The sequence below is a fragment of the Nerophis ophidion genome, linkage group LG17 (assembly GCF_033978795.1).
Source record: "Nerophis ophidion isolate RoL-2023_Sa linkage group LG17, RoL_Noph_v1.0, whole genome shotgun sequence".
Lineage (NCBI taxonomy): Eukaryota > Metazoa > Chordata > Actinopteri > Syngnathiformes > Syngnathidae > Nerophis > Nerophis ophidion.
Genome location: NC_084627.1, coordinates 44,183,912 through 44,209,319, shown reverse-complemented (window position 1 = coordinate 44,209,319; position 25,408 = coordinate 44,183,912). Strand labels below are relative to the sequence as shown.

Here is a 25,408-nt window from a genome sequence, read left to right as displayed (position 1 = left end):
AGTGCTCGGGATGCAGGTGAGCGGGCGTTTTATCCACCAGAGACAGGTGGACAAAATGAGTAACCAAGGAGACCAGACAAGGGAGTGGAAAAAAAACAGGAACTTAAAGAGTCCAAAGGACAAACAGCACATGGCCAAACAAAAACATGATCAACAGACATGACATTTATTTATCATTGCTTAGCTTTAGAATAACAATGTTATTAAAAAGAATAAGAGACTTATTATACTCTAAAAATGTTGGTCTTACACGCATTTAGTTGTATTCAGTGTTAAAAAATACGATATGGCTCTCACGGAAATTAATTTTGAAATATTTGGCTTTCATGGCTCTTTTAGCCAAAAAGGTTCCCGACCCCTGAAATATAGCATTCTATTACGTTTACAATTGCTTCTTTTCAAACTGAGCTGCTCAACAAATTGCACAAACATGGTGGCTAAGTTTCTAAATATTAGTTATAAAAAAAGGAATTAGTGTTTTCAGTGTTTGTAGGTTGTAAAAAAATATATGTGCTGTATGATTTTGTACACGTTTTTGTACTTGCTGGGAAATAAAAGGATTACAACAGACAACATTGGTGTAATAAATCCCATTTAATATAAAGTGGCATCCCAGTATTCCACGCATATTTTTTGCAACATTTTAAATCACTTCAATATTGTATCAAAATGAAACAAAGTGTTCCTAAAAAGCAAAAATCTGAAGCTGTGTCCTAAACTTTGGGCACGGTCTTCTTGCACTTGTGCTCCTGCATCTCATGTTTGTTGCTGCGGGGGTTGAACATCACCTCAAAGTGGCACTTCAGATGCTGCAAAGAGAGGAAATTGAATAAGTGCAAAGGAAAACTTTGGGAAAATAAACACCTTTCCGACTGCGGGAATCAAGACTGAGCGTTAATAAACATGTCGAGTGTGCGATCCTGGAGGCGACGAGCTATACTTTCACTTCTGAGTTGTATCAGAACTACAGCAATAATTCCAATGAAACTTTGAAAATATTTGGCACGTGTGTGGTCTTTTTTCCTGTAGACTAAGGTCGCCATTGCCAAAGGCAAATAAAGCAAAGCAAAGTGCTTCTCTTTACTCGTACTTTTAACTCGGTGAAGTCAGCTGATGAAAATGCACAACCCGGTGAATTTTGTCTATGGATTAGGAATCACAGTTTAAGCATTAATGTACAAATTAACTTCATAAACTCACCATGGAATAAGTTAATGTATTTTTCTGACTATAAGGCCGACTTAAAATCCTTTCATTTTCTCAAAAATCGACAGTGCGCCTTAAAACCCGGCGCACCTAATGTACGGCATGATTCTGGTCGTGCTTACCGACCTCGAAGCTATTTTATTTGGTACATTGCGTAATGATGAGTGTGACCAGTAGATGGCAGTCACACATAACAGATACCTGTAGACTGCAATATGATGGCAGTAAACTTTTTTTTGATTGATTGATACTTTTATTAGTAGATTGCACAGTACAGTACATATTCCGTACAATTGACCACTAAATGGTAACACCCCAATAAGTTTTTCAACTTGTGTAATCAATTCATGGTAGTGAACAACATTACATTTTCTATGTTCCATGGAAAATAAAGAACATTACACACGGCGCTCAAAAATCCATCAAAATGTTTTTAGTATGACTTTGGTAAGCTATGAAGCCACACCGCTTGATGGATTGTACTGTGCTTCAACATATGGTGTGTGTATAATATAAGACGTATTATCCAGTGATTTGTTTCACAATATTATGCAAAAGCAAATGTTCTTATCTTCTGGTAACTGCTGATGTGTATTTGAGATCTGCATAAGTCCTAAAAATGCGCGTGTCCGCCTTAGTAGTCCGTGTCAACACCCTAGTTGATAAGCTTCTTCTTTTTCTCTATTTTCTTGTTATGTGACATTCATCCTCCACTGTTGCTATTTCTAATATAAAGTAGTGTAAAGTTCTTACTTATATCCGTCAGTAAACTCGCCATGAAAGCACTAAAACATACCGGTGTAGTGAGTTTACATTATTCAACCAAGGAACTATTATGGTGTGTGTATAAGGTAAGACGTACTATCTAGTGTTTTGTTTCACAATATTATGCAAAAGCAAATGTTCTTATCTTCTGGTAACTGCTGATGTGTATTTGAGATCTGCATAAGTCCTAAAAATGCGCGTGTCCGCCTTAGTAGTCCGTGTCAACACCCTAGTTGATAAGCTTCTTCTTTTTCTCTATTTTCTTGTTATGTGACATTCATCCTCCACTGTTGCTATTTCTAATATAAAGTAGTGTAAAGTTCTTACATATATCCGTCAGTAAACTCGCCATGAAAGCACTAAAACATATCGGTGTAGTGAGTTTACATTATTCACCCAAGGAACTATTATGGTGTGTGTATAAGGTAAGACGTACTATCTAGTGTTTTGTTTCACAATATTATGCAAAAGCAAATGTTTTTATCTTCTGGTAACTGCTGATGTGTATTTGAGATCTGCAAAAATCCTGAGAATGCGCTTGTCCGCCTTAGTAGTCTGTGTCAACACCCTAGTTGATAAGCTTCTTCTTTTTCTCTATCTTCTTGTTATTTGACATTCATCCTCCACTTTTGCCATTACTAATATAAAGTAGTGTAAAGTTCTTACTTATATCTGTCAGTAAACTCGCCATGAAAGCACTAAAACATACCGGTGTAGTGAGTTTACATTATTCATCCAAGGAACATTAGTTAGCAGAGAGTTCCGGTCGGACGTTTTTTTCACGGGACATATTTTGGGCGTTGTTGTTGCACTAGTGAGCCATGGATGAGGAGATGCTGCTCCGTTATTGATTGAAGTAAAGTCTGAATGTTTTTAAAACAGTTAGGGCCATCTTTTGACACTTCTTCCACTCCCGTCCTTGCACGCTACACCGCTACAACAAAGATGACGGGGAGAAAGCACGTAAATAAGACCGCCCAAAAAAGCGACTGTCGGGCAAGCGACTTGAAGATGATGTGTAAAACATCATCTATGCAATATTTTGAGCAAATAACCCCCATTTCATGTTATTTAGACATCAAGGAAGTATTTTACATTTAGAAACAAATCATAATAATATGACTCCTTTAATGCGATTTATAATCCGGTGCACCTTTTGTATGAAAATAGACCTGAATAGACCCGCTCATTTAATTGAACGATGGTCAATAAAAAATGGTACTTAACATTATTTCTTGAAATCAACAGTTTTTCACTCATTTACACTTGCAACTTTTTTTGGCCCCGTGGTTGCTTTTTTTGAAGTCCTACTCAATAAAAAAAAGTACAAAGTCAGCAATGCACGGGATTATTTGCATACTTGCCAACCCACCCGATTTTCTCGGGAGACTCCCGAATTTCAGTACCCCTCCAGAAAATCTCCCGCGGCAACCATTCTCCGGAATTTCCACCCGGACAACAATATTGGGGGCGTGCCTTAAAGGCACTGCCTTTAGCGTCCTCTACAACCTGAAAAGGAGACTATTTTATATGTCTCCGTTATCCATAGTTTTATCTATAAGCCATAAAGTAGGCAAGCAGGGAGCTATTTCTCAGCGTGTGTTTATTCCAGCCGGCACGTTAATACACTGACACACAACATCCGGATTCCCATCATGCATTGCTTCAAAACTACGGCAAGTAGTAATGTCCAAAAAAATAACAACAGACGAAGCAGAAGAACGAAGAAGAGACGTGGCGACGACAAAGAGTAAGAAGAAGAAGTACGCTTGCAAGTTCCAAAATGATCGGAAAAAATAATTTCAGTTCATCCAGGACAGCTTGAAAGGGAAGGGGTATGCTGCCTGTAAATTTTGTACATCAGACTTCTCCATTCAACACGGTGGGAGAACGGATGTACTCATTTATGAACAGATTTTATATATATATATACACACATATATTCTATATACACACATATACACACACACACACATATATATATATATATACATATATATATACACATATATATGTACACATTATATATACACACACATATATATATACACACACACATATATATATACACACACATATATATATATATACACACACACATATATATATATATATATATATATATACACACACACATATATATATATATACACACACACATATATATATATATATATATATATACACACACACATATATATATATATATATACATATATATATATATATACACATATGTATATATGTACACATATTATATATACACACATACACACACCCACACACACATATATATATATATACACATATATATATATGTACACATATTATATATACACACATACACACACCCACACACACATATATATATATATACACATATATATATATGTACACATATTATATATACACACATACACACACACACACACACACATATATATATATGTATATGTATATGTATATATATATATATCCATCCATCCATTTCCTACCGCTTATTCCGTTTTTGGGGTCGCGGGGGGCGCTGGCGCCTATATATATATATATATATGTATATATATACCCCCCATCTCCCGAATTCGGAGGTCTCATGGTTTGCAAGTATGATTATTTGGCGGAGGGGGGCGGTGTGGCGCTGGTTGGGGGAGTGGCCGTGCTCGCAACTTGAGGGTTCCTGGTTCGATCCCCACCCTTCTCCCAACCTTGTCACTTCCGTTGCGTCCTTGAGCAAGACACTTCACCCTTGCTCCTGATGGGTGGTGGTTAGGGCCTTGCATGGAAGCTCCCGCCATCAGTGTGTGAATGTGTGTGTGAATGAGTGAATGTGGGAATAGTGTCAAAGCGCTTTGAAGGTAGAAAAGCGCTATACAAGTATAACCCATTTTATTTGTTGGGGAACTTGATTCGGCGGAATGGAAACTGGCCAGTTTGCTGCGTGCAGTTTAGTAGTGTGATAACTGAGGCGGGATCCTAAGGAAGGTGGGGTGCAATAAAATGGAGGTCCTACTGTATAAAAGTGAGGACAAAGTGTTTATCATGAATTTGTGTTTCGAAATTCACAAACAAATGATTGTGGCGGTCCGCTCCCTGTATGATCAGTGTCAGAGCTTGGTCCGCATTGCCGGCAGTAAGTCGGACACGTTTCCAGTGAGGGTTGGACTCCGCCAAGGCTGCCTTTTGTCACCCATTCTGGTCTTAACTATGGACAGAATTTCTAGGCGCAGTCAGGGCGTTGAGGGGATCTGGTTTGGTGGCTGCAGGATTAGGTCTCTGCTTTTTGCAGATGATGTGGTCCTGATGGCTTCATCTGGCCAGGATCTTCAGCTCTCCCTGGATCGGTTCGCAGCCGAGTGTGAAGCACCTGGGATGAGAATCAGCACCTCCAAGTCCGAGTCCGTGGTTCTCGCCTGGAAAAGGGTGGAGTGCCAACTCCGGGTTGGGGAGGAGACCCTGCCCCAAGTGGAGGTGTTCAAGCGCTCACAAGTGAGGGAGGAGTGGATCGTGAGATCGACAGGCGGCGTCTTCAGTAATGCGGACGCTGTATCGATCCGTTGTGGTGAAGAAGGAGCTGAGCCGGAAGGCAAAGCTCTCAATTAACCGGTCGATCTACGTTCCCATCCTTACCTATGGTCATGAGCTTTGGGTTATGACCGAAAGGACAAGATCACGGGTACAAGTGTCCTAAATGGGTTTCCTCCGTCGGGTGGCGGGTCTCTCCCTTAGATATAGGGTGAGAAGATCTGTCATTCAGGAGGAACTCAAAGTAAAACCACTGCTTCTCCAAATTGAGAAGAGCCAGGTGAGGTGGTTCGGGCATCTGGTCAGGATGCCACCCGAACGCCTCCCAAGGGAGGTGTTTCGGGCATGTCCGACCAGTAGGAGGCCAAGGGAAAGACCCAAAACACGTTGGGATGCCTATGTCTACCCGGCTGGCCTGGGAACGCCTCGGGATCCCCCGGGAGGAGCTGGACTAAGTGGCTGGGGAGAGGGAAGTCCGCGACTTGACCCCGGATAAGCGAAAGAAGATGGATGGATGGATGGATGGAAAATTCACAAACAGAATTATCATAGTTACCTTTTTCTCCAGAGTGCAAGTGTTCACGTCGTTATTTTCAGCCTTAAGACACTTGGTTTTTCTCAGCACTGCATTGATCCGATAGTTGATGCTGTTGGTCACCTACAGAGGTTTGTGAAGCACACACTTTAACCTGCATAGCGCACACAATCTATGTTGTGTAACATTTCTTCCATGCACCTCACCTGAGTCTGCGCAGAGACGACGGAGGCCAGTTTGAACAACCTCTTGGCTTTCGACTGGGTGTTGAAGGTGTCCACGGCGTGCTGAGCTGCAGCCTGAACTTCCTGGGACTCTGGACTCCTTTCAAACCAGCCGCCCAGGAGATGCACTTTTCCTGGGAGAGAAGTTGCACCCTTGAGATAAAAGCGTTCCCCCAAGTACCGAGCATATTCTCCTCCAGGTTGTCGTATTCTCAGGTCTTTGCAACTCCAGCAGGCATGAGTTCATGCTCACAGTGTCTGAGGGGATGCAAGTCTTTGTACTAACCTAAAACCAGTGAAGTTGTCTCGTTGTGTAAATGGTAAATAAAAAGAGAATACAATGATTTGCAGATCCTTTTCAACTTATATTCAATTGCATAGACTGCAAAGACAAGATAATTAACGTTAGAACTGGTAAACTTTGCTGTTTTTTTTTCAAATATTAGCTCATTTTGAATTTGATGCCTGCAACATGTTTTCAAAAAAGCTGGCACAAGTGGCAAAAAAGACTGACAAAGTTGAGGAATGCTCATCAAACACTTATTGGGAACATCCCACAGGTGAACAGGCTCATTGGGAACAAGAGGGTGCCATGATTGGGTATAAAAGCAGCTTCCATAAAATGCTCACTAATTCCCAAACAAGGATGGGGCGAGGGTCACCACTTTGTCAACAAATGCCTGAGCTAATATTCCAACAGTTTAAGAACCACATTTCTCAACCAGCTATTGCAAGGAATTTAGTGATTTCACCATCTATGCTCCGTAATATCATCAAAAGGTTCAGAGAATCTGGAGAAATCACTGCACGTAAGCCGTGACATTATGGACCTTCGATCCCTCAGGCGGTACTGCATCAAAAAAGTGACATCAGTGTGTAAAGGACATCACCAAATGGGTTCAGGAACATTTCAGAAAACCACTGTCAGTTGGCCGCTACGTCTGTGAGTGCAAGTTAAAACTCTACTATGCAAAGCCAAAGCCATTCATCAACAACACCCAGAAACGCCACCGGCTTTGCTGGGCCCGAGCTCATCTAAGATGGACTGATGCAAAGTGGAAAAGTGTTCTGTGGTCTGACGAGTCCACATGATTGTTCTAGGCGCAAAGTGTAAAAGCCAGCATCAGTCATGGTATGGGGGTGTATTAGTGCCCAAGGCATGGGTAACTTACACATCTGTGAAGGCACCATTAATGCTGAAAGGTACATACAGCTTTTGGAGCAACATATGTTGTCAACCAAGCAAAGTCTTTTTTCACAGACGCCCCTGCTTATTTCAGCAAGACAATGCCAAGCCACATTCTGCATGTGTTACAACAGCGTGGCTTCGTGGTAAAAGAGTACATACATACAAAATTTAGGCCAAAGAACCACCATTAAATGTTATGTAGTGTTTAGAATGTAGAAAAATTCCTATTTTGAGCCTGTTAAGAAATGTCAAACATCCATATTGGATGTCCTCAACGGAACTGTTCAGTTTGTCTAAGCCAGGGGTCGGCAACCCAAAACGTTGAAAGAGCCATATTGGACCAAAAATGCAAAAAAACAAATCTGTCTGGAGCCGCAAAAATTAAAAGTCTTATATAAGTGTTATAGTGAAGGCACCACATGACGTAAGTGTCTATTTTAGGTATATTAGCCTACTATCAAAATGACTTTAAAAGTCTTATCTAAGTGTTATAATGAAGGCAACACATGATGTAAGTGTTTATATTAGCCTACTATCAAAATGACTACGTGTCGCAGGCTGAAACAAATCTTTGTTGACAAAAATGTGGAAATGTAATATTTATTCTACACATTTTTACAACATTAGTAAATCAGAGGCTGCTCAGAAGGTGAGATAACTCTTGGAAATGACTGGTTCAGGATGGCCAAAAGTTTTCTAATGGATTTATTACAATCTTTGGCAAGCTAGGTAACGTTTGCTGTGGTCTGGAACAACATGGCACACACACAACTATCAGAAATTCAGCCAATATTACATACAAATAATGTGTCATGAGACATGCAAACAGGATAAAAGTAAAGGATATTAAATGATCTCAAATAGAGCTACAACTGAGGCACAATGATGCAATATGTACATACGGCTAGCCTAAATAGCATGTTAGCAAGTATTAGCTTGCAGTCATGCACTGTCCAAATATGCCCGATTAGCACTCCAACAAGTCAATAACATCAACAAAGCACACCTTTGTGCATTCACGCACAGCTTAAAACTTTTGGTGGACAAAACGAGACAAACAAATGTAAACAAACTGTTGCGTCACAGTCCACGAAATGGTGAGTTCAAGAGCCGCCGAAATTGGTAGGAGAAAACAATCTTCACCAAATAGTGTCATGAGTGAAGCATACACACAAACATATTAAACGGTGGTTGTTCTAACAGTTGGGAAGTTTTGTGTCATGTTTGTCCTTGAACTAAAAACATACTGAAAAATAAAATGTTCCCCCCAATCTTTTTCCAAGTTCAATCTTTTTTAAAAAATGCTTAAGGGAGCTGCCAGAGTGGCACTTAAGAGCCATGGGTTGCTGACCCCCGAGCTAAAAAGATGTTATGTCTCACACTCCAGCGGTTTGTGCACACAGACTTAGATTGGTCACATTCAGTCTGTCACACCTTGTTTTTTTCTTTCTTGTGATTTGCATGTTTTATTTTGAAAAGCAACTCCTTTTGTTTCAGATCACGGGCCCTTCCTCTTGTGTCACCAGTCTGACGTCATCCCTGACCCTTGATTGTTTCCACCTGTTTCCCATTACCCTCATGTTCCACATAAGCTCATGCCTCCCCTTGTTCTATACAAGATCGTCTCGAACTTTCTTGTCTCTCTAGCGTTCATGTTCATGTTTGTGTCCATGCCTTGCCTCTTCCCACGTCTACTCCCTTGGAACAAAGAATCCCACGCTGTAATTTTGAAAGTAACTTTTTTCCCTCCTCGGAGCGACTTTTGTAATCTAGCCTTTGTTCAACCGAAGTGGTGAGTTTTGATTTTTTTTCTAATAACCTTTTCTTCCTCAATGTTTTTGAATGATTTTTTTGTTTACCTTTATTAGAGTAGAAATTTTCATAGTGATTTTTGTTTTTCCTCCTGTTGGAGCGTTTTATGTTAAATTTTCATAGCAAAATACGACCCTAATTATGGTTTGTCTTTTTGTTGATATTTTCCTCCTTCTTAGGAGTGATTTTCGGTTGATCCCTTTTGGAACTTTTTCTGCTCTCAGTTTTTTTTTTGTTTATTCATAGAATGCGTATTACTCTGGCCCTGGATGTTTAATAGTTTTTCAAAATAAAAGCTTGCTGATCCGCCTCCGCTTGGGATGGTTTCCTGCTGGCTCCGCTGTGAACGGGACTCTCGCTGCTGTGTTGGATCCATTATGGATTGAACTTTCACAGTATCATGTTAGACCCGCTCAACATCCATTGCTTTCCTCCTCTCCAAGGTTCTCATAGTCATCATTGTCACCGACGTCCCACTGGGTGTGAGTTTTCTTTGCCCTTATGTGGGCCTACCGAGGATGTCGTAGTGGTCTGTGCAGCCCTTTGAGACACTAGTGATTTAGGGCTATATAAGTAAACATTGATTGATTGATTGATTTACTAAGAACCTCAACTCTCCATCTAAATCCACTCCTTAATCCAAGCCTGACAGTCTAAATTCTGGTCCAACTTTTTATTCTCCAAAAAGATGAAAGCGTGCCCAGGCAAGGAAGGTTTCGCCCTATTGTGGTGTAAATAAACCAACAACAAGGAAGCAACGACTCGATCAGAATCAAAGCCGACTGCAGTCATCAGAATGGAATTCCCCCTCGTTAGCACTTTGGTATTGTGTGGAAAAACAACTGCTGCCAGCCCAAAATCAGTCAGTAGACTAGAAACGACCACGTTGGCGTTCCATTCAGTTTTATTATTGGCACAAAAGGGACACCTCTTGTTGGAATATAAATAGTTGGGGCTTTGACAGCAAAATTCAAACTATATCTGATCAACCTGAGTCTATGAGCATGAACTGATTTGAATGAAAAGTCTTCTAGGAAATACTGAACAGTCTAGTTGCAATTGATTGAATTCCCTGAGAAATGAATAATATTCAGTCGTGGTCAAAACCATCCGCAAGCTTCTGGTTGACCACTCCTTTTGACAAAATTGGTGCAGTTCAGCTAAATGTGTTGGTTTTCTGACTTGGACTTGTTTCTTCAGCATTGTCCACACATTTAAGTCAGGACTTTGGGAAGGCCGTTCTAAAACCTTCATTCTAGCCTGGTTTAGCCATTCCTTTACCACTCTTGAGGTGTGTTTGGGGTCATCGTCCTGTTGGAACACCCAACTGCACCCAAGACCCAACCTCCGGGCTGATGATTTTAGCTTGTCCTGAAGAATTTGGAGCTAATCCTCTTTTTTCATTGTGCCTTTTACTCTCTGTAAAGCACCAATCACTCTTATCAAAAAAAAAAAAAATGAGTTGTAGAAATGATTGGAAACTCAAGTCATCCATGACATGATGTTCTTTACAAGTGTATGTAAACTTTTGACATAAATCCCATTACAAGAAAAAAAAAAGTGTAACTGCCCAAAAAGAGGGGACCTAAAGTGGTGCTTTGAGGAACTCCGCGGTTATTTAAAACACAAGTTTTGGATGACTATGTTCTATGTTGTTTGCTAGCTAGGTGAAAATGTCAACTCAAGGATCTGCCGACGTGGTTGCAGTGCAGGTCCAGCTTTCTCTACACAACAGTTTCTCTACACAACACTATCTGTCAGGGTTATTTGGTAGTGCTGAACCCCAAGATGCAGAGACGGAGGCAGGCATGGTATATGAAAACCTGATTTAATTAAAACTACACAAAAACAAACAAAAAGCACGCACGTGGGCGGAATAACAAACTAAGAGAGCTAGCACTGGGAGCTAGAAAAACAAAAAGGAACTTTAGCATGGAAGCTGGAGGATAACAAACAGAAAAACTGGAAATAGCTAATGGCTAACAAAAAACGGCTTACCGCTACGACGACCAGGACAAGATGCAGCACGACAGGTAATAGCTGAAATGATGCCAGAGACGACAGGTAGCAAAGACACAAGAGTGACATGAGGCAACAACAATACAATGATCCATGAATTGATTAACGTGGACCCCGACTTAAACAAGTTGAAAAACTTATTCGGGTGTTACCATTTAGTGGTCAATTGTACGGAATATGTACTGTACTGTGCAATCTACTAATAAAAGTATCAATCAATCAATCAATCAAAGCAACTGACACAAGACAAAGCAGGTACAAATAGGTGCAGGCTGATTGGCAACAGGTGTGGCCAGGTGCCGATCAGCCACAGCTGAGGAGGAACGCAGCACTCAGGGAACAAGACAGGAAGCTGACAAAATAAGAGCACTAGACAGGAACGAAAGACAGGAGATACTAAACACAGAGGAAACAGACAAATGCAGAGGAAAAAACTAAAACATAGACAAACTGTCAGGGGAAAGCCTGACAACACTTTCTCTACACAACAGGCGCACTCTAATGTTGTTAGGAATTTTCTGCAAGAACTATTGTCTCCCAAGTTTTGAACCAAACTCCACCCTTTGACTAGCCGTGCTACACAAGTACTTCTCTACATAATAATGATGACTGCATGATGCTGATAGTATATATTTGTACCATGAATTGAGTACCGTGGACCCCGACTTCAACAAGTAGAAAAACTTATCGGCGTGTTACCATTTAGTGGTCAATTGTACGGAATATGTACTGTACTGTGCAATCTACTAATAAATGTTTCAATAAATCCATCCATGACCTATTTTACTTGAATATGTATAATAGAGCCATTCCTAATATTGTGTTGTTTTTTTCTCCTGCCTCCACGCTCAGTACCGAATGACTCAGTTTTTCTTTCCAAGTGGTTAACAAACCAAACTCTGCCAAACCAAATAACAGCACAGCAATGACGGCTTTGGCCAACAAAGCCTCTGACTCACGCTCATGAGGCGTTCTGCATGTTGCCATTGTGTCATTCTGTCTGGCATACGCTGGCTTTAGTGTACAAAGTACTGAGTTCATCAGGTAGTATTGCAGTACAGCCACGGTGTCAGTTTGTCTATGTTTTAGTTTTTTCCTCTGCATTTGTCCGTTTTCTCTGTGTTTAGTATCTCCTGTCTTTAGTTCCCGTCTAGTGCTCCTATTTTGTCAGCTTCCTGTCTTGTTCCCTGAGTGCTGTGTTCCTCCTCACTTGCGGCTGATTGGTACCGGGCCACACCCGTTGCCAATCAGCCCGCTCCTATTTGTACCTGCTTTGTCTTGTGTCAGTTGCTGGATCATTGTATTGTCGTTTGTATTGTCGTTGCCACATGTCACTCTTGTCGTGCTACCTGTCGTGTCGTTTTGTTACAGCTACTACCTGTCGTGCTACATTTTGTCCTGGTCGTCGTAGCGGTAAGCTGTTTCTGTTAGCATTAGTTATTTCCAGTTTTTCTGTTTGCTATCCCCTACCTTCCATGCTAAAGTTCCTTTTTCGTTTTCTAGCTTCCAGTGCTAGCTCCCTTAGTTTGTTATTCCACGCACGTGCATGCTTTTTGTTTGTTCTTGTTTAGTTTTAATTAAATCATGTTTTCATATGAGCCTAGTGTTCATTAAATTTGTTCTAATTTCCATCCATCCATCCATTCATTTTCGACCGTTTATTACCTTTTGGGATCGCGGGGGGCATTGGCGCCTATCTCAGCTACAATCGGGCGTAAGGCGGGGTACAACCTGGACAAGTCGCCACCTCATCGTTTCATTGTATGCATATCTGGATGTTTTCCATGGGTTACAGTATTTGTGATAGGCCCTAATATATTGTTGTTTTTTTACATTTTGGCAAGGCAACATAATGTCACAATTCATGCAGGAATATTTTTAATGGCGGTTTGTATCTTTATTATATGAAACAAACTAATATGAACCCAATATGTTTTACACCAAAAATCACTTCATATTCTCTACTGCTCGCTAGTGTTACCATATCTGAGTTATTGTGCAGAAATATGTGGAAATAACTACAAAAGTACACTGAATTTGTCTTACAAAAAATATCAGCTATAATAATACATAATGTTGGATACAGAGAACATACAAAGACTTTATTCATTGAATCGAAAATACTGAAATTCCACGACATAGTGAATTTGCAAACAGCTGAAATTATACACAAAGCATAACCTGCTACCCAAGAATGTACAATAATTATTCTTAAAAAAGAGGAGAAATATACAAAATTTAAACATTTATTTTAAACATTTGTACGCACGCAGAACACTTCAAACCTGCAGTATATCAGTATGTGGAATGAGAGCAATTATTGAGAGAATAAATCAAACACTGTACTAATATGATCCACTTCAAGAAACTCTTCAAACTTAAAGTGTTTACAAAGTACAAAGAAGAAGAACCATGATAAACATTCTGAATTTATTCCATCCATCCATTCATTTTCTAGATCTTACTCATCTCACCATATAAAATATAACTGACAGTACTTCACAAATTATTATTATTTTTTTTTTTTATGTTATTACCTATGGAGTATATTGTGAATAAATTGAGAACGGGAAGTGAACAAAAGTTTTAGCAACTGCTATGTAAAAGAAAAGGGGTAGGATTAAATCAAGTCTGCTTCATCCTACCCCTTTTCAAGCATGTTGAAAAGAGAAACTGGAAATTGTGATGCATCATGTTGTATGTATGCATGTTCCAAATAAACTCAAACTATGTACAGTAAACAACACATTGATATCGCAAAACACTTTTATTAAAGGGGAACATTATCACAATTTCAAAAGGGTTAAAAACAATAAAAATCAGTTCCCAGTGGCTTGTTTTATTTTTCGAAGTTTTTTTCAAAATTTGAGACCTCCTGGAATATCCCTAAATAAAGCTTTAAAGCGCCTTATTTTCGCTATCTTCGCAACCACTACCCATTTCCCTGTGACGTCATACAGGGCTGCCAATACAAACAATGGCGGTTACCACAGCAAGATATAGCGACATTAGCTCGGATTCAGACTCGGATTTCAGCGGTTTAAGCCATTCAACAGATCACGCATGTATTGAAACAGATGGTCGGAGTATGGAGGCAGATAGCGAAAACGAAATTGAAGAAGAAATTGAAGCTATTCGGCCATAGTATGGGTGTACCTAATGAAGTGGCCCATAGCATGGCTGCGTTATTAGCATCGCCGGAAAAATATGTAGACCAAACGATCAGGACTTTCGCATCTTGTGACACTGGAGCAACTTAAATCCGTCGATTGGTAAGTGTTTGTTTCGCATTAAATGTGGGTATCTCGTTTCAAATGTACATACAGCTAGCGTAAAAAGCATGTTAGCATCGATTAGCGTAGCATGTTAGCATCGATTAGCTGGCAGTCATGCTGCAACCAAATATGTCTGATTAGCACATAAGTCAACAACATCAACAAAACTCACCTTTGTGATTTAGTTGACTTAATCGTTGCAAATGCATCTGCAGGTTATCCATATATCTCTGTGCCATGTCTGTCTTAGCATCGCCGGTAAAATGTGCAGACACATTCAATGGGGGTCTGGCGGTAGATTTCTTGCCAGTGGTGCAACTTGAATCCCTCCCTGTTAGTGTTGTTACACCCTCCGACAACACACCGACAGGGCATGATGTCTCCAAGGTTCCAAAAAATAGTCGAAAAAACGGAAAGTAACAGAGCTGCGACTCTGTGTTTGTAATGTGAAAATGAAAATGGCGGGTGTATTATCTCGGTGACGTCACGTTCTGACGTCATCGCTAAAAGACCGATAAACAGAAAGGCGTTTAATTTGCCAAAATTCACCCATTTAGAGTTCGGAAATCGGTTAAAAAAATACATGGTCTTTTTTCTGCACCATCAAGGTATATATTGACGCTTGCATAGGTTTGGTGATAATGTTCCCCTTTAAGGCTTAAATAAGCTCCGCTTTTTCCTACTCCTTTTCAAACATGTTGAATAGAGAAACTGGAAATTGTGATGCATCATGTTGTATGCATGCATGTTCCAAATAGACTCAAACTACTGTATGTAAACAACAAATTGATATTGTTAAACACTTTTTTAAAGGATTCAATAAGCTCTGCTTCTTCCTGCTCCTTTTCAAACATGTTGGATAGAGAAACTGGAAATTGTGATGCATCATGTTGTATGCATGTTCCAAATAAACTCAAACTATGTAAACAACAAATGTATATTGTTAAACACTTTTATTAAGGATTACAAAGACTCTGCATCGTCCTACCCCTTTTCAAACATGTTGAATAGGGAAACTGGAAATTGTGATGCATCATGTTGTATGCATGCATGTTCCAAATGAGTCACACTCAAACTATGTAAACAACAAATTGATATTGTTAAACACTTTTATTAAGGATTCAATAAGCTCCGCTTCTTTTTACTTCTTTTCGAACGTGTTGAATAGAGGAACTGCATTATGTTGAATGCATGTTCCAAACAAACTCAAACTCAACTCAATATGTATTTCCTATCCACTGTAAGGAGTAATAAAACCAGACAATAATTGACTATGAAATAAAAATATAACAAATAAAAGTGTTGGTGACCTTTTGGTAATGGAATGCATCTAATGAACGATTTACTGCAGTTGTCGACATCATGTCCTACACATTTATACTACATACTGTTAATATTCTAGTTATATACTCCAATGAATCCTCTTTATATCCTAAGTCAGGGGTGTCCAAACTTTTTCCACAGAGGGCCGCACACGGAAAAATTTAAGCATGCGGGGGCCATTTAGATATATTTAATTTTCAAACCATAACAAAAAATATGGATTTATAGTTTTAATCCTTAGGGGTCCTGTGGAGCATAGAGGGTGTCAGTCACTAAAATGATAAAAATAGGTCAAATTATTTTATTTTTTTTAATTTAATGCTTACAGTAAATCTCTATATCAACTTGAGGTTGATATAAAGTAAAACAAATAAGGTTTTATTCCTTTTCTGTCAAAGACAACTTTGTTTTTTATAGTAAAACTGAAATATGCAGTATTTAGATGGATAGATAGATAGATAGATAGATAGATAGATAGATAGATAGATAGATAGATAGATAGATAGATAGATAGATAGATAGATACATAGTACTTTATTGATTCCTTCAGGAGAGTTCCTTTATTTAGTAATTAAAGGCCTCAAAGATCAATAATGCAGGACACCATTGATTTTAATCATTTAATATTTTTGTGTAATCACAGTGAAAAGTTAAATAAAATCCTACTAAATATATTTGAGATCCGAAAGGTTCCCCACTCATAAATTGATACATTTTTTTTTTCATTTTTTTTTTTTACTTTTAACACTTAAATATCAAGATCAGCTTCTGATATATCTGTCGATTTTATGTGAGCTATTATATTGTTTGTTTTATGCTCTTTTGTCAAAACTTTGATGTTTTTATATGGCAACCACACAACACATGCAATATTTTTTCCACATAAAACATTTTAAAGTGGTCATTTTTAAATACTAATTCATTATAACATAGATTTTTTTTGTCTTTTTTTTTTTTTGAGCTATGGGAAAAAAAAGAAAATAAAGACAAAAGGAACAAAAAAACTGCCTGCATGGCAGCTTTGTGTCAACATTGCCACTTTTTCTCATTAGATTTCACCTCATTCCACATTTTTTTTATGTTTTTATTTTTTTATTTTTGCAATACTATCAATTTTGTAATTTTCGCAGAATGTGTGGCGGGCCGCAAATGGCCCCTGGGCCGCACTTTGGACACCCCTTTCCTGAATCAACTGTTCCCATTATCTCTGTAACCAAGTCCAATAATAAAGTTTAAAGTTTTTTTTTTTTTAAATGTCATAGTTTCCATGCAGCTTTACTTACTTGGCACGATGACTTCCTCCACAGTCTCATCTCCAGCACACAGCCTGACAACTGACAGACAAATAAGCACCGATAAAGGCAGATTCATCTCGGCTTGGTTTAGTCGGCCACCACCGAACCAAACTGGAAGTTGAGAGTGCTGATGAAATATCCTGAGGATCGACAGCCTGAGGAAATAAAGAAAGAAATGTCATGTAAATATCAACAACAGAAACAAGGATACAAAGTAAGAGGTGGTGTTTAAATAACTTGCCTGTGTGACTTCACCCTCTGGAGTCCTGCAGCTGAGTGTGTATGGTGGGGACTCTTCAGCATGTAAGAGAGCTGGTATGTTTCACAAGTCAGTGATGACCCAGCCCCTGAGCGCCAGTGACGCCACACTGGGATTAAACACTCGTTAGTGCCTTTTGTGTGCATGGGGGTCAGATGTGTGCTCTTCTCTGGGAGCGCTGACATGTTGGGCCTCTTTTAAGCTTTGTTATTCATCTTTGTTTTGGGCCAGTCCACCAAAACACTGCCATGTCTATAAAAACACACTTAAAAGGGGAACATTATCACCAGACCTATGTAAGCGTCAATATATACCTTGATGGTGCAGAAAAAAAGACCATATATTTTTTTAACCGATTTTCGAACTCTAAATGGGTGAATTTTGGCGAATTAAACGCCTTTCTGTTTATGGCTCTGGAGGGGATGACGTCGGATTGTGACGTCGCCGAGGAAATACAGCCGCCATTTTCATTTTCAACACATTGTAAACATTGGGTCTCAGCTCTGTTATTTTCCGTTTTTTCGACTATTTTTTGGAACCTTGCCTCGTCGGTGTGTTGTCGGAGGGTGTAACAACACTAACAGGGAGGGATTCAAGTTGCACCACTGGCAAGAAATCTTCTGCCAGACCCCATTGAATGTACCAGAGTGTCTTCACATTTTACCGGCGATGACAGACATTGAATTGACACGGAGAACAGACAGACATGATTATATTTACTGTGCAAAACATAAATCAGTGTCTCTTTAACGATGCACTTTCCACTAGTCTGCAGTAAGAAAGTTCGCTCCGCTTCAGGTCAGACAAAACCCAGTCCAAACCAAATGATTGTGTAATGATTTACTGTAAATACTGGGAACAGATACAAGAAAGACAGAAGGGAGAATAGCGTGCATTTTCATACAGAATGCATCCGGCTAGTCGTAACACATGCATATACTGTGCATAGCAACCCTTTATACTGTATAAAGCTCCTATGACTGCTGGTCAGACTGAAAAAAAGTATAATGCCACCCTTTGTTACTACATTGAATCCTCTTTTATCGCTGTTAATTGGTTCCAGGCCTGACCCTGGTCAATTAACATCTGCTAAAGAGGAATAAACAGTGGAACCTAAATTAATGAACTCTTTATTGTACATTTTTTTCTATTTGCAAACCACAGACAGAATGAAAATATGCTTTGTGTACAATCATTTCATCCACCCATTGTGTGCCTCCATCCCCGGTGCTCACTGCTCATTCAGTCAGCAAAATGTTGCTGTTGGCCACTGTGCTAATTGCTACTTTGTGTGCTTTTTAAAGGGGAACATTATCACCAGACCTATGTAAGTGTCAATATATACCTTGATGTTGCAGAAAAAAGACCATCTATTTTTTTAACTGGTTTCCGAACTCTAAATGGGTGAATTTTGACGAATTAAACGCCTTTCTGTTTATCGCGCTGGAGGCGATGACGTCAGAATGTGACGTCGCCGAGGTAACACACCCACCATTTTCATTTTCAACACATTACAAACACCGGGTCTCAGCTCTGTTATTTTCCGTTTTTTTGACTATTTTTTGGAACCTTGGAGACATCATGCCTCGACGGTGTGTTGTCGGAGGGTGTAACAACACTAACAGGGAGGGATTCAAGTTGCACCACTGGCCCAAAGATGCGAAAGTGTCTGCCGCCAGACCCCCATTGAATGTACCAAAGTGTCTCCACATTTTACCGGCGATGACAGACATGACACAGAGATGTATGGATAACCTGCAGATGCATTTGCGACAATAAAGTCAACGAAATCACAAAGGTGAGTGTACGGACTTCCTGCCGTCCTCGTGTGGGTTGCGGGGACACCTGACACAAGACGCATCATAGCATCGTTGGCGTTGATTTATTATTTCAACAAATCTTGGCCCTTTGGTCGAGTCACTTTTCAGTGCGCTCCTTCGTGCTGCCTGCTGCCGCTGCATGCCTTTCGGCGTCCGGGGTTTGCGTCCGCTGCGGGGGTGTGTCATTGCTCTCGTGGTGTGGGTTGTCGTGCTTCTGGTCTGCTGGCCGATGTTTCCTCCTCCGTGCTGCTCCCTCGCTCGTTCCTCCTTCGCCCTTTTTGTACTCTAGCAGCAGATAGACAGACTGTGAGCAGGTGTGTAGTATACGCACCTGTCTTAGATTGGCGCTGCAGTGTCGCTCCGCGTGTGTCACGCCTCTTCTTCCCGTCGCATTCCCCGCCTCCCGGCCTCAAGGTGGGCCCGCGCTGCTGCTTTCCGCCCGTTGTCGGCCCGTCGGCGGTGTCTCTCCACAGTGAGTTTTGTTGATGTTGACTTATGTGCTAATCAGACATATTTGGTCGCGGCGTGACTGCCAGCTAATCGATGCTAACATGCTACGCTAATCGACGCTAACATGCTATTTACCGGCGGTGCTAAAGCAGACATGACACAGAGATGTATCGATAACCTGCAGATGCATTTGTAACGATAAAGTCACAGAAATCACAAAGGTGAGTTTTGTTGATGTTGACTTATGTGCTAATCAGACATATTTGGTCGCGGCATGACTGCCAGCTAATCGATGCTAACATGCTATGCTAATCGATGCTAACATGCTATTTACCTGCGGTGCTAAAGCAGACATGACACAGAGATGTATCGATAACCTGCAGATGCATTTGTAACGATGAAGTCACAGAAATCACAAAGGTGAGTTTTGTTGATGTTGACTGCCAGTTAATCAATGCTAACATGCTATGCTAATCGATGCTAACATGCTATTTACCGGCGGTGCTAAAGCAGACATGGAACAGAGATGTATGGATAACCTGCAGATGCATTTGCAACTATATTACGTTTCCTTCCACCCACATTTAATGCGAAAAAAACACTTACCAATCGACGGATTTAAGTTGCTCCAGTGTCACAAGATGCGAAAGTCCTGATCGTTTGGTCCGCACATTTTACCGGCGATGCTATGGCTATGAATAGCGTCAATAGCTATTCGTCATAATTACACAACGTTTTCAAGACGAAACTCCCGGGAAATTTAAAATTGCAATTTAGTAAACTAAAAAGGCCGTTTTGGCATTTCCCCAGGGTTCGGTCCTTGGCCCTGTACTCTTCAGCATCTACATGCTGCCGCTGGGTGACGTCATACGCAAATACGGTATTAGCTTTCACTGCAATGCTGATGACACCCAACTCTACATGCCCCTAAAGCTGACCAACACGCCGGACTGTAGTCGGTTGGAAGTGTGTCTTAATGAAATTAAACAATGGATGTCCGCTAACTTTTTGCAACTTAACGCCAAAAAAAAACGGAAATGCTGATTATCGGTCCTGCTAGACACCGACCTCTATTTAATAATACAACTTTAACATTTGACAACTAAATAATAAAACAAGCTGACTCGGTAAAAAATCTGGGTGTTATCTTCGACCCAACTCTCTCCTTTAAGTCACACATTAAAAGCGTTACTAAAACGGCCTTCTTTCATCTCCGTAATATCGCTAAAATTCGCTCCATTTTGTCCACTAAAGACGCTGAGATCATTTGTTACGTCTCGTCTCGATTACTGTAACGTATTATTTTCGGGTCTCCCCATGTCTAGCATTAAAAGATTACAGTTGGTACAAAATGCGGCTGCTAGACTTTTGACAAGAACAAGAAAGTTTGATCACATTACGCCTGTACTGGCTCACCTGCACTGGCTTCCTGTGCACTTAAGATGTGACTTTAAGGTTTTACTAATTACGTATAAAATACTACACGGTCTAGCTCCATCCTATCTTGCCGACTGTATTGTACCATATGTCCCGGCAAGAAATCTGCGTTCAAAAACTCCGGCTTATTAGTGATTCCTAGAGCCCAAAAAAAGTCTGCGGGCTATAGAGCGTTTTCCGTTCGGGCTCCAGTACTCTGGAATGCCCTCCCGGTAACAGCTCGAGATGCTACCTCAGTAGAAGCATTTAAGTCTCACCTTAAAACTCATCTGTATATTCTAGCCTTTAAATAGACCTCCTTTTTAGACCAGTTGATCTGCCGCTTCTTTTCTTTCTCCTATGTCCCCCCCCTCCCTTGTGGAGGGGGTCCGGTCCGATGACCATGGATGAAGTACTGGCTGTCCAGAGTCGAGACCAAGGATGGACCGCTCGTCGGGACCCAGGATGGACCGCTCGCCTGTATCGATTGGGGACATCTCTATGCTGCTGATCCGCCTCCGCTTGAGATGGTCTCCTGTGGACGGGACTCTCGCTGCTGTCTTGGATCCGCTTTGAACTGAACTCTCGCGGCTGTGTTGGAGCCACTATGGATTGAACTTTCACAGTATCATGTTGAACCCGCTCGACATCCATTGCTTTCGGTCCCCTAAAGGGGGGGGGGTTGCCCACATCTGAGGTCCTCTCCAAGGTTTCTCATAGTCAGCATTGTCACTGGCGTCCCACTGGATGTGAATTCTCCCTGCCCGCTGGGTGTGAGTTTTCCTTGCCCTTTTGTGGGTTCTTCCGAGGATGTTGTAGTCGTAATGATTTGTGCAGTCCTTTGAGACATTTGTGATTTGGGGCTATATAAAAAAACATTGATTGAAATAGTACGTCCACGGGTGTCTTGACGCGCAGTGTCTCGGGGGAGTCGACGGCAGCTATGAAAGGGGCGAGCTCAGCTTTTCTCCGGTAAGAAGCGACTTTTTAACAACAATTTTCTCCCCGAAACCTGCTGGTTGACATTCCGTCGTGTTTCATGTTGGCTTGACCGCGCTCTGATCCATAGTAAATTTTCACCTCCAGGAATTTTAAACAAGGAATCACCGTGTGTTTGTGTGGCTAAAGGCTAAAGTTTCCCAACTCCATCTTGCTACTGTGACTTCTCCAATATTAATTGAACAAATTGCAAAAGATTCGGCAACGCAGTTCTCCAAAATACTGTGTAATTATGCCGTTAAAGCAGACGACATTTAGCTGTGTGTGTGCGTAGCGCTCATACTTCTTAAAAACCCGTGAAGTCTTGCGTACACGTCATCATTACACGACGTTTTCAAGACGGGAAATTTATAATTGCAATTTAGTAAACTAAAAAGGCCGTATTGGCATGTGTTGCAATGTTAATATTTCATCATTGATATATAAACTATCAGACTGCGTGTTGGGTAGACTGGTTTAGTGGGGCTGAAACGGGGCTTAGGCTAGATAATTATTCCTTTAATGGTTAAAGGACTTAGTGCAGACATGGCCTCAGAGATAGGACGACTGTGAGAAGCTCCGTCATGCCAGAGGAATTCCAAGTAAAGCCACTGCTTCTCCACACGTAGGAGAGATGAGGTGGTCCGGGGCAAGGAGCCACGGGAAAGACCGTGGGTCTCACACTCTCTGAGGGAGAACCCACCGAGCATTTCGGACGATATGTAATTACTGAGAACTTATTGGAATACGAAAATACATCCGACCACAAAATGGCTGCCTAAACATAAACTTTTATTTAGACAAGTGATGAAAAGTCAAGTTTTTCCTTGACCAGTGTGAGTGGCTGCAAGGCGCCGACTAGTGGTGAGGATGACAAGTCCTTTAACACAGTTCTGGGCAATTATTTTCACTCGGGGGGCCACATTTAGAGGAAAAAAATGTGTTTCCTGAAGAAACTGTTATGATTAGCTGCCCGGATCATATTCTGATTTAGGTTTTTGAGTTTTTTTGTGTTTTTTTGTGTGTATTAGACACTATCGGTTCATGGTTGTACTTCCTTGTTTAGTCTGTCACCATAGTTACGCATTAATTTCACCTGCCCCTTGCTTTTGACGCGCACCTGTTTTTGTAATTACTGACCTGATTTAAGCCTGCCTTCTTTGTTCACTTGTTCTTTCTTCCTAGTTTGTGTTACATGCAACAATTGACGACTCTGATTCCATTTCTGTACTTGCTAGCCTCCACGCTAATCCTTTGTTAGTTCCCTAGCTCACATGCTAGCGCTTTTGGTTCTTTCTAGCTCTAATGCTAGTTCTGTTCGTTTTGCTTTCTGTGCCTCGTGCAAGTCTTTCTGTTTCATAGTCTGTTTTATTTATTAAGCAAATCTTAATTTCTTACCTTCACGCTGGGTTCGAGCCCGACTGCATCAAGAAAGAACGAACTCGCATCACGATGCCTCGTGATCGTCACAGGAACTCTCCTGAAGGAATCAATAAATTACTATCTATCCATCTATCTATCAATCTATCTATCTATCTATCTATCTATCTATCTATCTATCTATCTATCTATCTATCTATCTATCTATCTATCTATCTATCTATCTATCTATCTATCTATCTATCTATCTATCTATCTATCTATCTATTCTTAGGAACACTAATACAAACCTTCAAAATAATATCTGATTGAATGCTAAAAACGGTCTGACAGACCATCTTACAACATGGAATTGAATTTTAAATATTCTGAATGAATGCGACACCCAGAATGTACATGAAAATAAAGAAAGTGGGATTTGCAATATTAAGTATGAAGGGTAAAACACTGAATATTGACAACATATGAAAGTCACACCTCTCGATACAATCACGCAAAACGCAACAGAAATGCAACAAACACTGTGAAATATGAACGTGAATGTCAGGCTTGTCCCTGACAGTTTGGCCATGTTTTAATTTTTCCCTATGCGTTTGTCTTTGTTTCCTGTCAGCGCTCTTATTTTGTCCGTTTCCTGTTTGTCTCCCTGAGTGCTGTGTCTCCCCAGCTGTGGCTCATTGGCACCTGGCCACACCTGGCGTCAATCAGCCAGACACTATTTAAAGCTGCCTTCCCTTCCAGTCACTGCTAGATTATTATCGTGTCCATGTCACCACTACCTGTCAATGTCATTATTAATTATTGTTGCAGCTGTGTCTACTTCTGTTCACTCTGCTCATGCCATAGTTATTTCGTGTCACAGTAAGTGGTTTTGTTCATAGCCTAGTTTGTTCTCCGCCTTGTGTGCGCCTTTTGTTAGTACCCTTTTGTTTGTTTTTGTTTTAGTGTTTTAATTAAATCATGTTTTCTCACTTAATGCCTGCCGCCTTCTCTGCATCTTGGGATTCGTCAAAAACTCACTCTGACAGTGAAGGTAAAAAAAACAAAACACTTACAATCTGATATATCTGTTGTATCACTAAGCCAGGGAAATGTTGAAAGAGCCATATTGGACCAAAAATAAAATAAACAAATCAATCTGGAGCTGCAAAAAAATTAAAAGCCACATATTAGTCTTATAAAATTGTATTTTGACTGTGGGGCCAATTTTACAGTTAAAAAAATGTGTCTGGGGGCTGGTATATCTATTTTTAGGAACGAAACCTTACAATAATGTCTGATTGAACACTAAAAAACGGAATGGAATTGTAATTTTTTTAACTTAGTGAGACACCCAGAATGTACATGAAAATGAAGTATATGGAATTTACAATATTAACTGTGAAGGATAAAACACTGAATATTGACAACATATGTACGTCACCTACCCTCTACATCCACATATTTTACAATCAAGCCAAACACGACAAAAATGCAACAAACACAGCAAAATATGAAAGTGAAGGATAAAAAAAACCCCACCTACAATCCTATATATCTGATAAATCACCAAGCTTTAGAACTTTGGTGTAAAAATCTCCGCTGGCTGCTCTGGAAACACTCTGTGGAAACGCTCCCCACCCACACTACTTGATGCCTTGTCTGAGCTGCTGTGACTTAGATTACCATAGTAACTAATTAGATGACCATAGTAACCAATTAGATGACCGTAGTAACTAATTAGATGACCATAGTAACTAATTTTATTACCATAGTAACTAATTAGATGACCATAGTAACTAATTAGATGACAATGGTAATTAATTAGATGGCCATTGCAACTAAATAGATGGCCTTAGTAACTAAATAGATGGCCATAGTAACTAATTAGATGACCATAGCATCTAATTAGATGACCATAGTAACTAATTAGACGACCATAGTAACTAGTATATCATGCA

General features: G+C 40.3%; 1 protein-coding gene across 1 annotated transcript; it reads right to left on the bottom strand.

Annotated features, from left to right (window-relative positions):
- Positions 1-575: 575 nt before the first annotated feature.
- On the bottom strand, positions 576-17,624 carry si:busm1-57f23.1 (uncharacterized protein LOC368621 homolog). Its single transcript, XM_061877013.1, has 5 exons — positions 17,407-17,624; positions 17,154-17,320; positions 6,235-6,386; positions 6,050-6,151; positions 576-809 (listed from the first exon to the last, which is right to left on the bottom strand). The coding sequence occupies exons 1-5, from the start codon at positions 17,607-17,609 to the stop codon at positions 714-716; spliced, it is 720 nt and encodes a 239-aa protein (XP_061732997.1). The 5' UTR covers positions 17,610-17,624; the 3' UTR covers positions 576-713.
- Positions 17,625-25,408: the final 7,784 nt, after the last annotated feature.